Here is a 14738-nt window from a genome sequence, read left to right as displayed (position 1 = left end):
CACATGACCAGTGGTGATCACTGTACACATGACCAGTGGTGATCACTATACAGATGACCAGTGGTGATCGCTGTACAGATGACCAGTGGTGATCGCTATACAGATGACCAGTGGTGATTGCTATTCAGATGACCAGTGGTGATTGCTATTCAGATGACTAGTGGTGACCACTAGACAGATGACCAGGGGTGATCACTGTTCAGATGGAGAGGTGTATCAGGATGACCGAATGAGCAGAAGCACTTTCTGAGCACACACAAGCTCGCTGATCTGGATTTGATGCCTGGAGTCTGTGTAAAAGCCATATGCAGTGGCAGGAATCTGCAATCCCAGCTCTGTACAGTGTGGTGGGAGGTGGTGCCTGAGAATCTGCAGAAGCTGCAGGAGAGCTGCCCGGGAGTACACCTTACAGCAGCAGAAAAAGCACAACAGACTCTGCCTCAGACCAAGGAGAAAGAGAAAACATAAAACACACACACACACACACACACACACGAATGTGGAGCTTAAGAGGTGATTCCACTGGTAAGAGTACTTGCTGTTCTTACAAAGGATCCAGTTGGGTTTGCAGCACCCACATGGTAGCCCACAACCATTTGTCACTCCAGTTTCTAGGGATCCAATGCCCCTTTCTGGTCTCCATGGACACCAAACATGCAGGTGGTACACATACATATGTACAGACAAACATTCATGTACGTAAAATGAAAATAAAAGTTTGTGTTAAAATAGAAACTTACATTCTGTGTGTTTTACTTCAATTTTGACTTTAAAAGGGAGAGTTTAGTTAGAGAATCATACTTTGGCATATTATGGGCTGACATTGCCAACCCTAGCCCTGTGAGGCCCTAACCAGTGGTTAACGTGTCTTTTCAGAGTGCCCCTCTTTTCATACTTCTCTTTACCATCTTCTTCCTCCCTTAGTCCTGTGCGTTGCTCACTCGCATCCTTTCATTTTCATCAGGGCAGTGCTCCCTTCATCAGGGCAGTGCTCCCTTCATCAGGGCAGTGCTCCCTTCCAGGGATCCCACGTGCCCAATGTTGGACTTGTGGCTGAGGACTTGAAGGGTCCCATTCATGCGACAAGAATGAAAGAGGATAAGCTGCCTAGCCACTAAGTCACAGACCTGGTACATACACAGGTGCATGTGCACAAGTACATGCATGTATACACACACACATACACACACAATGAATGGTAACTGCCGTGCCACATAGTTCTCTAAGCTCCGGAAAGAATTTCCAAGAGCATAGCACCCCAGTTAATGACTGGATCACCAAACACCCTCTCCTCTGGCACAGACTTTCATGTCCATCCCATAGTAAGAAGGGTGGCTTCCACCATGAGCTCTTGTCAGGAAAAAACAAAAAAAAAACAAAAAAAAAAAACAAAAAAAAAAACATGCATCATATGAAAGATGCTGGAAAGATCCAGTCCTGTCCAGGCACAGAACCGTGTTCCACCACACAGTTATTCATCTTTGTCCTTTGAATGATTCCTGTTAAGACATGGCTGTGCCTGGTAAGGCAAACCCACCCTCCCAAACCCTCCTGAGCATACTCAGAGCAGTTCTGAAGACACTTAGAGTCAGACTTCAGCGCACGTAGACTCAGTACATGGCACGCATCTCTCCAGACCTTGTCTTCTTCCCTCAGTAGCACCACACCTATACCTGGAGCCTCGAAAGGACATAGGCAGCAAAGCCTTAGTCCACTCAGGTAGACGTGTCTACCGACTGACCTGTGAGGTGTTCCAGCGCATCAAATCCATGCTTCAACGCTATTACATCAAGGAATGAGATGGTGCCGTCTTCAAACCTGTAGAGGACAAGGTATGAACCCTTGGCCGACACAGTCCACGTGCATTCTGTGCTAGATGAGGACAGCTGGGCATAGACCGGGTAATGCTCTGTTAATAGCTTCCTTCCAGGGCCTAACAAAACTGGCTCTCCCCTCCATGGGAGGAGTTGTGCATGCCAAGACCCACCTGGCTGCCTCTGGCCCTGACCAACTCTGCAACCTTCCAAACTACTTCAGACTTCCTATGGTGGGCTGCAGCAGTGACAGAAGGCACTAAAACACATGAATGAGACTTGAAACATGAATGAGATACACTTTGCAAATCTCAAGAAGTTGAACAGAACTGGCCTGGAACTCCTGAAGTACTGAGCTCTGACCACAAGAGGGCACCACTGACAAATCATCAAGTCGAGGATCCCATTGAGTCCCTGACAGCCTCTTCGACAAAGGAGTCTCTAGTTCCAAAATGTATGGAAGCACAGGTTTGTGTTAAATACGAAAATCTCATTAATATCAAAGATATGAACCTTCCTTATTGTCAAAATGTTTGCTGAGTTTACATTTTATCAGCATTTTTTTTTGACACCGCCAATAGTTCACTGCGCCTCAGGCACAGTTCCAGGTTCTAAGTACACAGCAGTGACCTGATAGACAGGCTCCTTTCCCACAGCATCACCTTCTATAAAACAGGGAACAAGGCTCAGCAAGCACAGGCAGAGAAAACAAGCCACCATCACCCCAAGGCAGGACAGTACAAACGCAGAGAAGGCGGGGCCAGGCCGGTTCCCCTCTAATGAATGATGGAGGCTTAGACTGTCAGAGGAGAAGAGGAGACAGTGTGGTGATTTCCAAGGGAAACGGCATTCTACAAAGGGAGTCTGCATGGTCTTTCGAAGAAAGACAGCACACTACCAGGAGGGGCAGGATAGTGTGACAGTGGCAGGAGACTGTCAGAGAAGCAGCCGTGACATGAGGCAGACATGATGGGTGGCTCTAATATGAGTCAGCAAAACTCACATGTCCGGGATGGGGTTGAGAGGACCATAAGTTCCACCTCACCCTCAGCTGCAGAGCAGGGAGGAGGCTAATCTGGGTTTTATGGTCCAGTATCAAAAAAATAAAAAATAAATAAAAGTGTGACCCCTGGGGAAGGACAACCTCCAGGAGTGAGATGGGGACTTTCACAAACAACCAGATGATAGCCAACCTTTTCCTATCTGTTGTAATGCTAAGTGAGGGCCCCCAAAGCCTGGTAGTCCCAGAGATGAGAGAGTCTGCAAGTACACCTTGGCCCCAAGTTACTTTGGATTGGTAAATAAAGCTGTCAACAGCCAATAGCTACGCAGAAGAAACATAGGAGGTGGGGAGTTGAGGTTTCCTGGTCTTAGGGGTCAGAGAAGGACCACAAGAAGAGGAAAGTGGAGGAGGAAGACAAGACGCAGCCGCCGTTGGTTAGGAGTCATGAGGTAGGAGTCGAGAGAATGTGGCCCTGAGGACTGGCCAGCTGGAGTTTAGAGCGGCTCAGATGAAACATAGTAAGTAGTAAGTCATAACGTGGGGTTATCAATAGGAAAATAGATTCTAATAGCATAGAAGATAGATAACCGCCCAGCTCTGGTGCTGTGTAAGGCTTATTGTAAGTATAAAGGCTGTGTGTGGTTTTTATCTGGGAACTAAATGACCTAAGGTGGAGTAAATATTTCTACATTTATGCCTGTGTATTGAGCAGTTCTAGCCTGGGGCTTGTGGAGAAGATGGGCTTAAAAAAGACAAGTAATGCCCTCTTCTCTCTGGGCACCTAGTACACTGTAGCCAAAAAGGTTCCATTCGGAACCAAAGGAATGTGGTCTGACTCAGCCCCTAGGATCCAGCTCTCTAGAGCTGTGCCATTTCTCCAGGCTTTCATGTTCCCTAGTGAGCCAGATTTAATCATACTGTGTCTTTGTCCTGTTTTTTATTTACATTGTGTGCTGCTTTAGATGAGAATAGCCTCCCATAGTTACTTATGTTTGAATGCTGGGTCCCAGGTGGTAGAACTTTTTAGAAAGGCTTAGGAGGTGTGACCTCATTGGAGAGGGTGTGTCACTGCGGTTGGGCTTTGAGGTTTCAAAAGTCAGGCCCAGTCTCATTTTCTTTCTTTTGAGTGTTTGTAGATAAGATGTAAGCCCCCAGCTACTGCTCCAGAGCTATGCCTGCTGCCATGATGATCATGAACTAATCATCGGAAACTGTAAGCAAGCCCCCAGCTAAATGCTTCCTTCTATAAACTGCCTTGGTCATGGTGTCCATTTGCAACAATAGAAGAGTAACTAAGACACATTATATACACACTGTATTAAATATGTAAGGTCTTATCTATGTGGATTTGATTACAAAAACTAATAAAGTATTCTCTAAAAAAAATAAAGACATTATATCACAAATGCTATTTTTTTCCTCACTTAGTTATTCTAAATAATGAACTACTACACTGGGATTTGGAAGATTTTACATAGTACTACTAGTTTAGGGGTAGGGAGAGTTTGTTAGCCTGCTTTCTTGGTTTTGGAGGGTGGTTTTATTTTGTTTTTCTTTTTGTTTGTTTGTTTTTGTTTTTTTGAGACAGGGTCCCCTATAGCTGGCCTCAATTTCTCTGTGTAGCTAAGAATGACCTTGAACTGAAATCCTTCTGCCTCCACCTCCGAAGGGCTAGGGTGAGAAGAGTGTGATACCATACAGGCTCACAACCCTACATAAAGAACTTTCACCACAGAGAAGTCCTAAATAGAAGATTCTTCCAACAGCCTCCTGACATGTTCCTGATGTGCATTATTTACATAAAAGAGCATAAAATTCAGAGCGCAAGTCATATTTTGACCTGCCACACATTCGACATTCTGGGTCCCACCTTCCCCCATCAGGAAGGCCCTCAGCAAGAGCCACACAGCCCACCATGCAGCCTGAGGAAAAGGCCCCAGATCTGGAAGGCAAGTGGCAGCTTGCCCTATGTTTTTGGTACCCACTCTCAGCCTGGCTCACAGAAGTTGCCACCAACACTGCTTCAGGTTTTGGCTTTGGGTTTGGTTAATTCTTGCTGAGGCGCTAAGTTCACTCTAGGTACTGGGAAACTGAGTTTGCTGTGAACTGTGTGCTCGTGTGTTCAGAGTAGCATCTTTTAGGATTACTGTTGATGACTGTCATTTCCCACCAGTGCTCTGAGGCCAGTGCCTGGCACTCTTTCTTTCCTGTGGGGCTCCTTCCTCTTGCAGCTCTTATCTGCCTATCCGATCCTCCACCCCAGTGAAGAAGCTCACACAGGGCAGAGAGTTCACAGAGCCACCATGTCACATTCCTGCTGTCTCTGCCTCCTGAGCCCCACAGCAGACTGTCTTACCGATGACATCAAACTCTCTTAACCTGGGTTCCAGTCCTGAGTTCCGCTTGCACAATCGTATAGGTCATACACGCCAGCCTGTCTTAGTGAAGGATGCAGGACACCTCAGGACAAGATTACCTTTCTGTCACCGATGGCCTTGGGATGTAAAAGTCCTCTCCTGCAAGGTAGGCAGCTGCAGTCCCTCCTCCGAAGTAGCCTTTCCTCAGCAGAGGAGCCACGTGCTTATTGACTAGCAGAGCGCCCAGGCCTGTGGGGAGCCCGAAGATCTTATAGAAGGATATGGGGATGAAGTCGGCCTGGTGAGCTGATAGGTCCAAGGGCGAAGTGCTGACGTAGGAGGCTGCGTCAAGCAGCACAATCCACTTCCCAGGCGCACTCACGGGGCTCCTCCGCCCAGACTTGACTTCATCTATCCATGACAGAGGGTATTTGGTGCCTGAAAAGTTACTCTGAGCTGGGTAACAGAAGAGGTGTGGAGTCTGACAGTCGGGGTCACAGGCTGCAACACCCTTTCCTTCCGCTGACCACATGTCCTCTGGCTTGACTGGGGTTGACGTGACGTTCATGGCTGCAGCCACCTTCCTCATTCCCACCACAGAGGTGTGGTTGTCAGTGAGGTAACAGAAGTGACTCCCACTGTTCTCTGGGGCCCGGGACACCCACGGAAACGCCTCTGCCACTAGCCTGAGAGCAGCTGTGCTCCCAGCTGTGAAGATCACGCTGTAGTCCTCTGGGGTGGTGTGAAAGTGACTCAGGATCCTGGGAAGAAGCACAGTGTTACAGCGGGCTCTCTGCTTCTGGTCTACTCCGTAGGGCAGCACTACCTCCCAGGACCACTTGGCCACTGTTGTATAAAGGCGGGGCAGAGGAAGTCATGCACGCAGATGGGCCTTGAACATTCTATTTAGCTAAGGATAACCTTGAATTCTTGAAAAGATCAAATTTAACCTTCTTGCCTCTGGAGTGCCATCTCTGCTTGGACACAGCAGAAATCAGTGACGTAGGGTTAAAGGCTGAAGCGTGAAGAGAGCCCTGGATTCAGTCCCCAGGATTACATAATGGTGCCCAGAATTCAGCACGCAGAATGCAAGAAGGAGATGATAAAGTCAAGAATATCTTCAGCAGTCTAGTGAGTTCAGAGCTAGTCCAAGACACAAGAGACTTTGCTCCATAAAAAGAAAAAAAAAAAAAAACAGCATACATAGTAAGCTCCAGGGTAGCCTCAGGTACAGGACCAAAGCATCTTAATAAATAAATTATAATTGAAGATATCTATAAGGAAGCTGTGAAGATGACTCAGCAGTTTAAAGCATTTCTTGCTTCTGCAGAGGACCTGGATTCAAATCCCAGCACCAACCATCTGTAATTCCGGTTCCAATGGTCCTGACACCCTCTTCTGACCCCTGTGTATGTGAGCCATGAACATGATGCACATATATACATGTGGCCAAGGCACTCATACATGTCAAATAAGATAAGTAAACCTAAAAATGTTTTAAACCTATAACAACCTGATTGTTATTGAAATGCTTTCATCTTTTACCTCCTCTACTCTATCACAATATTCATGAATTAATTTTTAAAAGACATTGATTCATTTGTTTATTGTTTTATTACATGTGTGCCTGAATGTATATATGTGTACCATGTGAGTGTAGGTGCCCATGGAAGACAGAAGAAGACATCAGACTCCCCCGAATTCATTATAGACGGTTGCGAGCCACCCTGTAGGTGCTGAGAACCAAGCCTCAGTCCTCTGCAAGAGTAGCCAGCACTCTGAACCTCTGAGCCTTCTCTCCAGCATTGCTTTAATTACTAGTGCCCTGATAGCACTTTCAAATTTGAAATCATTTGAATTTTGTTGATTTAAGTAGCCTACACCATGTGAAGACGATTTATCACAAACCAGTTATAACACATGGATAACAACTAAAGAGCTCTCTACCATGCAAGAACTAGTCAAAACAATGGTGTAGTTGAGTGTGTCAGTGCACACCTGCAATCTCAGCACTTGGAAGGTGAAGGCAGGAGGTCCATGACCGACCTTGCTACAGAGGGAGTTAGAAGCAAGCTACAGGATTCTCTGTCTCAAAGCAGTCAGAGGGTTATGAATACATTAAAAGGCCTAATAAAACAATCTACTAATAGGAAAACCAGGACATGTCCTTCTTTCTGAAGACATAATGGAGACCATGGGGCCACTCCTGTCACGCCAACACACACCCAGAGCCACCATCTTGTATTTACTGACACATATTGTACTTACCCTCTGTCTTCTGATCTGAGGTTATTTTCACACATGTGTTGTTTCTTAGCTGAATTCTTTCTGAAACCATCTCAGAAGCTCTGAGTGATATAGACTTCTACTAGAAAGTCTGCCCACCTGGGTAGCCAGCTTAGGCAGGCCCCTATGGCTCACCTGTATCGGACCTGCTCCACAGTGTCGTGGGTGAGTTTGCTGGTGTTGTTCTGACTGTGAGGATTACCTGGTAGGTTTCAGAGACAACGCCTTAGAGTCAGAATATGGTCTTTCCCTGTGTCTCTTCAAAGCCTTCTCCCTCCATTTCTCAAGAACTTAAAACATAACATTCCCATATGGTCCAGAAATTCCACTCCTGGTACCTACTCAGAAGGAATAAATGTTTATATTCACACAGATTATACAAATGTTCATACCAGCTCTAATCATAAAACCAAATTCTGGAAACAGCAGAAATGGCCAGCAACTGTGAACAGATAGGCAAAATACAGCAATCCCCATACAGTGAGCAACTATTTACCAATTAAAAAAAAAAAAAAAGAACTACTGGCTATGACATGAATGGACATCAAAAACATGTTCAGCTTTTTACAGTGCAGAAGGTACTATGCAGGATGCCAGGAGGACATTTTTATCCACTGCTGTAATAGAGGCATGACTACTCTGAAGGCAAACAACTGCTTTCCAACTGAAGCCATGGGAGGAAGTTCATATCTGCGACTGTAAACCTGATCAAAAGCCTGTAGCTAGCAACATTAATAGTTGCTAGTTTTATTTTTTTTTTTTTTATAAATAATTTATTTATTTTTGTACATGAAATGCTTTTTTATAGCATGTTTCACAAGGGGAGGGGGTAAGAGGGGCCAGATGGTGGAAAAGTACAAAATCTTCTTGGCCTGTGCCTTGAAACATGTCATGGTCTATACGGTACACTGCCTTGAATTATGATCTACCTGCTGTTCTTCAGAAGATATGGTACACTGCTTGAGTTATGGTCTCCCTGCTATTCTTAAGATGATATGGTACACTGCTTTGAGTCTATCTGCAGTTGCTAAGCAGGATCTTGCAGTTGCCACGCTTCAGAGGACATTGTGCAGGTGGGGAAAGGTAGGGGGTGAGGGTAAGGGCGAGGGTCCTGGCTTCTGGCATCTCCCCCTTCTCTGTTTAGTTAGAGAAGGCATCTTATGATCAATCCCAACTATGTGAATTTTGAATTTGGATGTCTAATTATGGGGGGTCTTAGACAAGTTCACAACCCCAAAACACTGATGTGAGACGAGTCACATCGATGGTTGAAGGTTTTAGGCTGTCGACGATGGGCAACGTCAAGGGACTCCGATGTGGGTGAAAGGAGGGTGAGGGCCCTAGACCCTAGTTTTAAAAACCTGCTGTTATTCTGATAGACACACTGTGTCTGTCAAACTGCTTTCTAAATATTAATATTCATGCGCACAGATTAGTGATACTCTTGGCTTTCGTCAGAAAGGCTTCTTTTGCAGTGAGCAGCAATTACTGCAGGGACACAGGACTTGTCAAAGTGCTGAGAACAGGTGGCTGCTCAGTGCTCAGCCACCAATGGGACATTAATATCACCCTTCCGGGCCTCAGGAAACATCTTGGAAATGAGAACAGAAGGAATGTAAGAGTCACAGGAAGAATGTCGTGGGATCCTGTCTTCTAGGAATGATGTGGCCGCTACTCCCTTAAACTCACAGCATATGTGATAACCAGTGTAAGAACTGGACAAGATTGTGTCTATGACCACTCCATCATGGAGTAGGACAGGGGCTCATAAGGACCTGGCCATCCCTGAAGACCTATTTGAAATCGACAGTTAATGGGGGAAGGAGAGACGTTTTCTTCATTGAAGCAGCCACTGGTAAGTTGCCCATGGTTCCATAAATAAGCCATTCTCCGATAAGCAACCCTAATTAAACTCTTTGGCTCACACCCCAACCTCAAATGACACAAAAATTGAAGGGATCTAGTTAATAAAAAGGAAGGAATCTGGAGAAGGGGGATGGGGCCAGGAGATCATGGGGGGTGAATATAATCAGGGTACATTATATATACTTTGATGAAAATGTCATAATAAAACCCACTATTATGTATAATTAATATATACTGATAAAAAACTTTAAAACACACACATTAAGCAAAAAACTCCAGTCACAAGAAGCTGCATGCTGTATGATTTCATTTATATGAAATGTATTTCATATAATAAAATTCATATTTCACTGAGACCATTAGAGAAAGTGAAAGTGGTGAGTTAGTAGGCTTTAACTGTGAATGGTTGGAAACCTCATGGAGAAATAAGAATGTCTAACTGACTTACAGTGATTGACATACATGCAAGCAAAACTTAAAATAATAAAACAATTTAAATTATTTTTTAAATGGCTGAAGTACACAAATGAATTGGGTAAACATTATAATGTGTCAATTGTAACTCAATAAAACTGTTAAATAAGAAAAACCTTCTGCTTATTTATAAGACAACATGGGACCTAGGAAGAGGATTGGGGACAGGAAGTCAGGGATAGCCAGGACAGCTCTTTCTCAGGACAGCACTTTCTCTGCAAACTCCCCTTATGTGGCCAGAAACTCTGTCCATTAACTCCTCCATCCACCAGACAGAGCCACACTCCCACTGAATTAGACCTCTGTTGGCTAGCCTTGTCATTCCCACCACCTCTGCTGGCTCTGTCTCTGCAGAAACTGCCATCCTCCTTGGAAGCATCAAAAGGGGCCAGCTTGAACAGCTCCTGCCACCTACTTGCAACACTGAAGGCTCACCCAATCTCATCTCTCCTTTCACTGACTTTGAGAAAAAACTTCCTCTTCTTCATGTTCCCCAAGTGTCATGATCTCCCTCAAAACTGTTTAGACATGAGCCCCAAGGTGATTTGAACAGTAAATGTTCTTCTTAGCCTCATGTGTTTAAAACTTGGTTCCTAAGTTGGTGGTGCTGTCTGGGGGAGTTACAGAAACATTAGGAGCTAGATATTTTCTGGAGGAAGTGAGTCAATGAGGCCTTGAGATTTCACAGTTCGTTCCTTCATTTTCTCTCCACTCCCTGACTGTACCTGGGGTGTGAGCTGATGCCTTCTGCTCCCACTACCAAAGCCCTTTCTTCCATGATAAACTGTAGCCCTTTGAACTGTGAGCAAAAATAAACCTTTGCTTTTGGTGCAGTATTTGGTCAAACCATTTTTTTTTTAAAGAAACATTGATATCTGGAAAGGCCTAGACTACTGGGCCAGGCACGGTCATTCCCAGAGGACAAGTCACATTCCGTGAAGCAGCTTTGCCCAGTTTCCTTTATATTCTCCTTCTGTAACATCAAAGGGTCACACTGGATGCCTGGCTACCACATATTTCTTTCATATCAGCTAGCAACCTGTGGGACCTGGCACATACCCTCAATGCCTTTTTGTTCAGATCATTTTTTAAGCCTGTGTCTTTAGAAGCACTTAGGTCTGGAAGCTGCCAACCATCTCTCAGCATAACTGCTTTCCCACAGTTATAGCTTTTGCCAAGGTTGCAGAAGGAGAATTTCAGGTCTCTTTGCAAATCATAGGTGAAAATCATGAAAAAAATCACTAGCACCTTCTCTGAGGACTTCCTCAGAATAAAAGATCTCCTGACTGCCCAGAGTGCAGACTTAAACCCCTGTGCATATCCATAGCCTAACGGGACTGTCACGAACAGGAGAATCTTGGGGTGGGAGGACTTGGCCTTAGGCTCTATTCCCCTAGATCCAGAGCTTTCTAAGTGTGTAGCATTAGGTTAGTTACTTGTCCTTCCTGGACTTCCATTGGCTCACCTGTAAATCAAGATGCCATGAGACTTTTCCTGGGAAGACATTGAAGACGACATCAAGGCCAAAGAAAGACTCCATCCAAGAGCAGCTTGGTGAACTAGTGAGTGTCTTTAGATGACTCATATTTGTGGATCACTCAAAGGTAGCTACACCATAAGAAGCCCCCCAGGGAAGTTACAGGCATCTTTACCAACTACAGAATAGTCTCAAACGAGTCAATTGCTTTTCTCTTGTATAAACCTTGGGGGAGCGTGACCTTTGGGGAATTTGAGAATGCTACTGAGTCTCACAAGTCCCTCTATCAGCTTCCCACATGGGACCATCAATGGGCCTCATCCTGTGAGGGACACATGCAAGTGACCTCAGGTGCTTTGACTCAAGATGGAGGCCATGTCCAACCTGAAGGAAACAGCTTCACTACATAAGTTAAATGACACAACCTATGGCGCTTAGAGTGTCATACAGATGAGTGGCAATAATACTCACCACACTAATACATGACAAGTGCTCAGTGAGTGGTGTACTGATCAACCGGTCATTATTGGCATTATAAATCACATCTCTGACTAGCAAGGTTTCTGACTCCCTCTTCTGAATTATCTTCTGAGCACACTTTGATATTGCTGAATGCCCTGGATGGATGGATGGGCTGTCCTAGAATAATGGCCACTGCTACATCATCTACAGTGCCTCAATGGTCCTGCCCCATCACCCTTTCCAGGTGATAGGCTTCTGCCCTTCTCTCCCCTCTGTGGTCTTAGATGCTGGCTTTTGCTCTTACAATTTCCTGCATGGTAGCTGGCCTCGATCTCCTCCTGTTGTCCCAGTGAATTCTGACTCATCATCCAACATTTGCTTTCCTCCCAAGTCTCCTAACATATGCGCTGCCAACCCTCCTATTTTCCTGCAATGCAGATACCCATAATGCCAGCCACCTCCACACACAGCCTTTTATACAGTCACTAAGCAGATTTAGTTGGAGATCACTTGATTAAAGTCTTGTCTTCCAGGTCTGGACCAAAGTCTTCCACAAGAAAGGAGCTATGTCTTCTAATGTTATAACACTGCAACCCACACACCATAGTGACTCTGTGGAATGTATAGAGTGAATGGATGAATGTTCCTCATGATCCCCTACCCTCTGCACTGTGCAGTGTCTTAGCACCACCAAACACAACACTTTCAAACTTATTTTTCCTTCCTGACACCAACCCATTCTGGAAGTAGTCTACGTGCCCCTGAGCCAGGACTTTCTACCCCAGACACATGGGTATAATACACCATGACCCAGGGTGCTTGCCTGACCCTCCATCTGGTCTGACTCTGCTGTGTGTATTCCCCATGTTCTCCATGAATCCAACAGGATAAACACAAAATAATGGATTAATCAGAAATCACTGTACATACTGTTCCTTACCATAGACATTCTCCATGAGATCCTTAGTGAAGTTAGTGAGCTGACTCTGGGGGAACAAGGTGGCTCCTGCGTGGTCAAGGTAAACAGTTCCTAAAACAAACAAACAAACAAACAAAGCACAAATAAAGCTGTAGGTTTTTCTCCACCAGTCTGCTGGCCACTTCATGAAGATCTGACTAGTGTGAACACACTGCGGCCCATTCTTTTGTTTCTGTTTGTGTGTGTGTTTGTTTGTTTTTGAGGCAGGATTTTACGCATCCCAAGCTGTCCTCGAATTCTCTATGTAGTCAAGGATGACTTTGAATGTTTGATCCTCTGCCTCCGCCTACCCAGAGATGGGACTCCAGGTGTGCAGCACCGCACTCACCTGTCTCAACACCTTTCAACACAGCAGGTATCCCTGAACCTCTTCATGTGTGTTTCTTAATATAAGCCCAGAGCCCTGAGGAGCCTACTTGATAAGCAGTCCTCTTACCAGCCTGGAAAGACACCCCACACAGGACGTTCCAGCAGACAATGAAACAGCAGTCTCACGCTCATTCACGCCCTGATCCAGAAGCTGTGTGCTTCCCAGTAAGGTGAATCCTGATCTTTCTTCCCCACACCGTTCCACTGTTCTCAAGTCTAGACTCCCAGTAGAACTTCAAAGAAGATAAAGGATGAAAGCCTTCCTTGCAGCCTTGCCTCTGAAGACAACAGACAAACTTAGATAAACTGGAGATGCTATGATTTGCCTATCAGATTGGCAGAGATCAAAAGAGTAGTGCTTCCCTGTGGGGCAAAGGTGTGGGCAGCAAGCCAACAGCACAAGGCTGACAAAGGGGGAATTAATGCAGCTTCATGGAAAAACATCTGGGCAACATCAGTAACACATTAAATAAAGTCATTTTGCCCCAACAATTCTGCAGGTGTGTCTCATAAACACCTAGGAATTTGCAAAATGACCTGTGTGTGAAGATATTCAATGCAACATTATAAAATCACAAGGCTGAAAAGCAATGTCCATTAGCATCTATTTTAGGTAAGCTCAGCTCTCACCAATCTCTTCAAAGTCCTGTCTCTTGTCAGTACTACTTCATGAACACTGACTGACATGAGACAGGAACAGACAGGAGACGGAGCCAGAGCTCGAGTGGTAAAGCACTCTCCCTGTAAGTATGGGAATCTGACTTTGATCTCTAGAATCCATGCTTGTGATCCCACCACTGGGAAGGTGGAAGCAGGGGATCCTTGGGGCTCTCTGGTCTGACATATGCTCTAATCCACCAGTACCAGCATGATGAGAGACCCTGTCTCAAGTAAACAAGCAAATGGAGCCTGAAGATCCACAGGTGGACTGATGCTTTTAACAAGTGCTCACCAATACTTGTGAACCTGCATGCACACACACACACACACACACACAATGAGCTCACATGAAGCAAATTCTGGCGTCTTATTTCAAATTCATAAGATATTAATAGATTGATTTATTTTTTTAATTCATTTAACAATTTTTTTGTGTCATGAAAGGTATTTTTTGTTTACTTTACAATAATTTCATCCCGATATAACCCACATACCATAAAAGTCCATCCTCTGTAAGTGTACAACTTTGAGGCTGCTTATGTTACCTAATTCTGGAACATTTTTATTCACCTCCCCTGAAAATCACCATTATTAGTCAGACCCTCAAGTAAGTACAGAGTCTGGAAGTGAGAAATGTTACAGTTTATAGGAAAAGAGTGGCACACATATGTAAACACTGTTAGTTGCTGGAAACACACTGGTGGTGACAGACACTGAACAGGGGTGGCAGCAGTACCTTTAGTTTGAACCCAGAGGAGGTTCCTTGGCCATTTTTCTATCTCATTTGTCATCTTTTGAATTTGATGCCATTAAAATAATATCACCTAATCTCTTCCAATGTTTTTTAAAGTGCTTTCTTGGACAGTAGTGTGCTGGATGGCCCTAAAATATGTGATCAGTATAGATTGAACTCAGAGATGAGAGAGAAAGACAGAGAGAGAGAAAGAGAGAGAGAGAGAGAGAGAGAGAGAGAGAGAGAGAGAGAGAGAGA

General features: G+C 44.8%; 1 protein-coding gene across 1 annotated transcript in view; it reads right to left on the bottom strand.

Moving 5' to 3' along the window:
- The window catches only part of Mocos (molybdenum cofactor sulfurase), a 47852-nt gene that overhangs the window by 29003 nt on the left and 4111 nt on the right, over positions 1 to 14738 (bottom strand). Inside the window, exons 2-5 of the mRNA XM_028774833.1 lie at positions 12680 to 12769; positions 7596 to 7662; positions 5294 to 5935; positions 1742 to 1818 (exon numbers count right to left, since the gene is read on the bottom strand). Coding sequence (XP_028630666.1) covers positions 1742 to 1818; positions 5294 to 5935; positions 7596 to 7662; positions 12680 to 12769 — 876 coding nt within the window. The remainder of the gene's footprint in view (positions 1 to 1741; positions 1819 to 5293; positions 5936 to 7595; positions 7663 to 12679; positions 12770 to 14738) is intronic.

This window comes from Grammomys surdaster, unplaced genomic scaffold, assembly GCF_004785775.1.
Source record: "Grammomys surdaster isolate TR1022 unplaced genomic scaffold, NIH_TR_1.0 243, whole genome shotgun sequence".
Classification (NCBI taxonomy): domain Eukaryota; kingdom Metazoa; phylum Chordata; class Mammalia; order Rodentia; family Muridae; genus Grammomys; species Grammomys surdaster.
The sequence above is the reverse complement of the archived record's forward strand: the minus strand, read 5'-3'. Positions and strand labels throughout refer to the sequence as shown.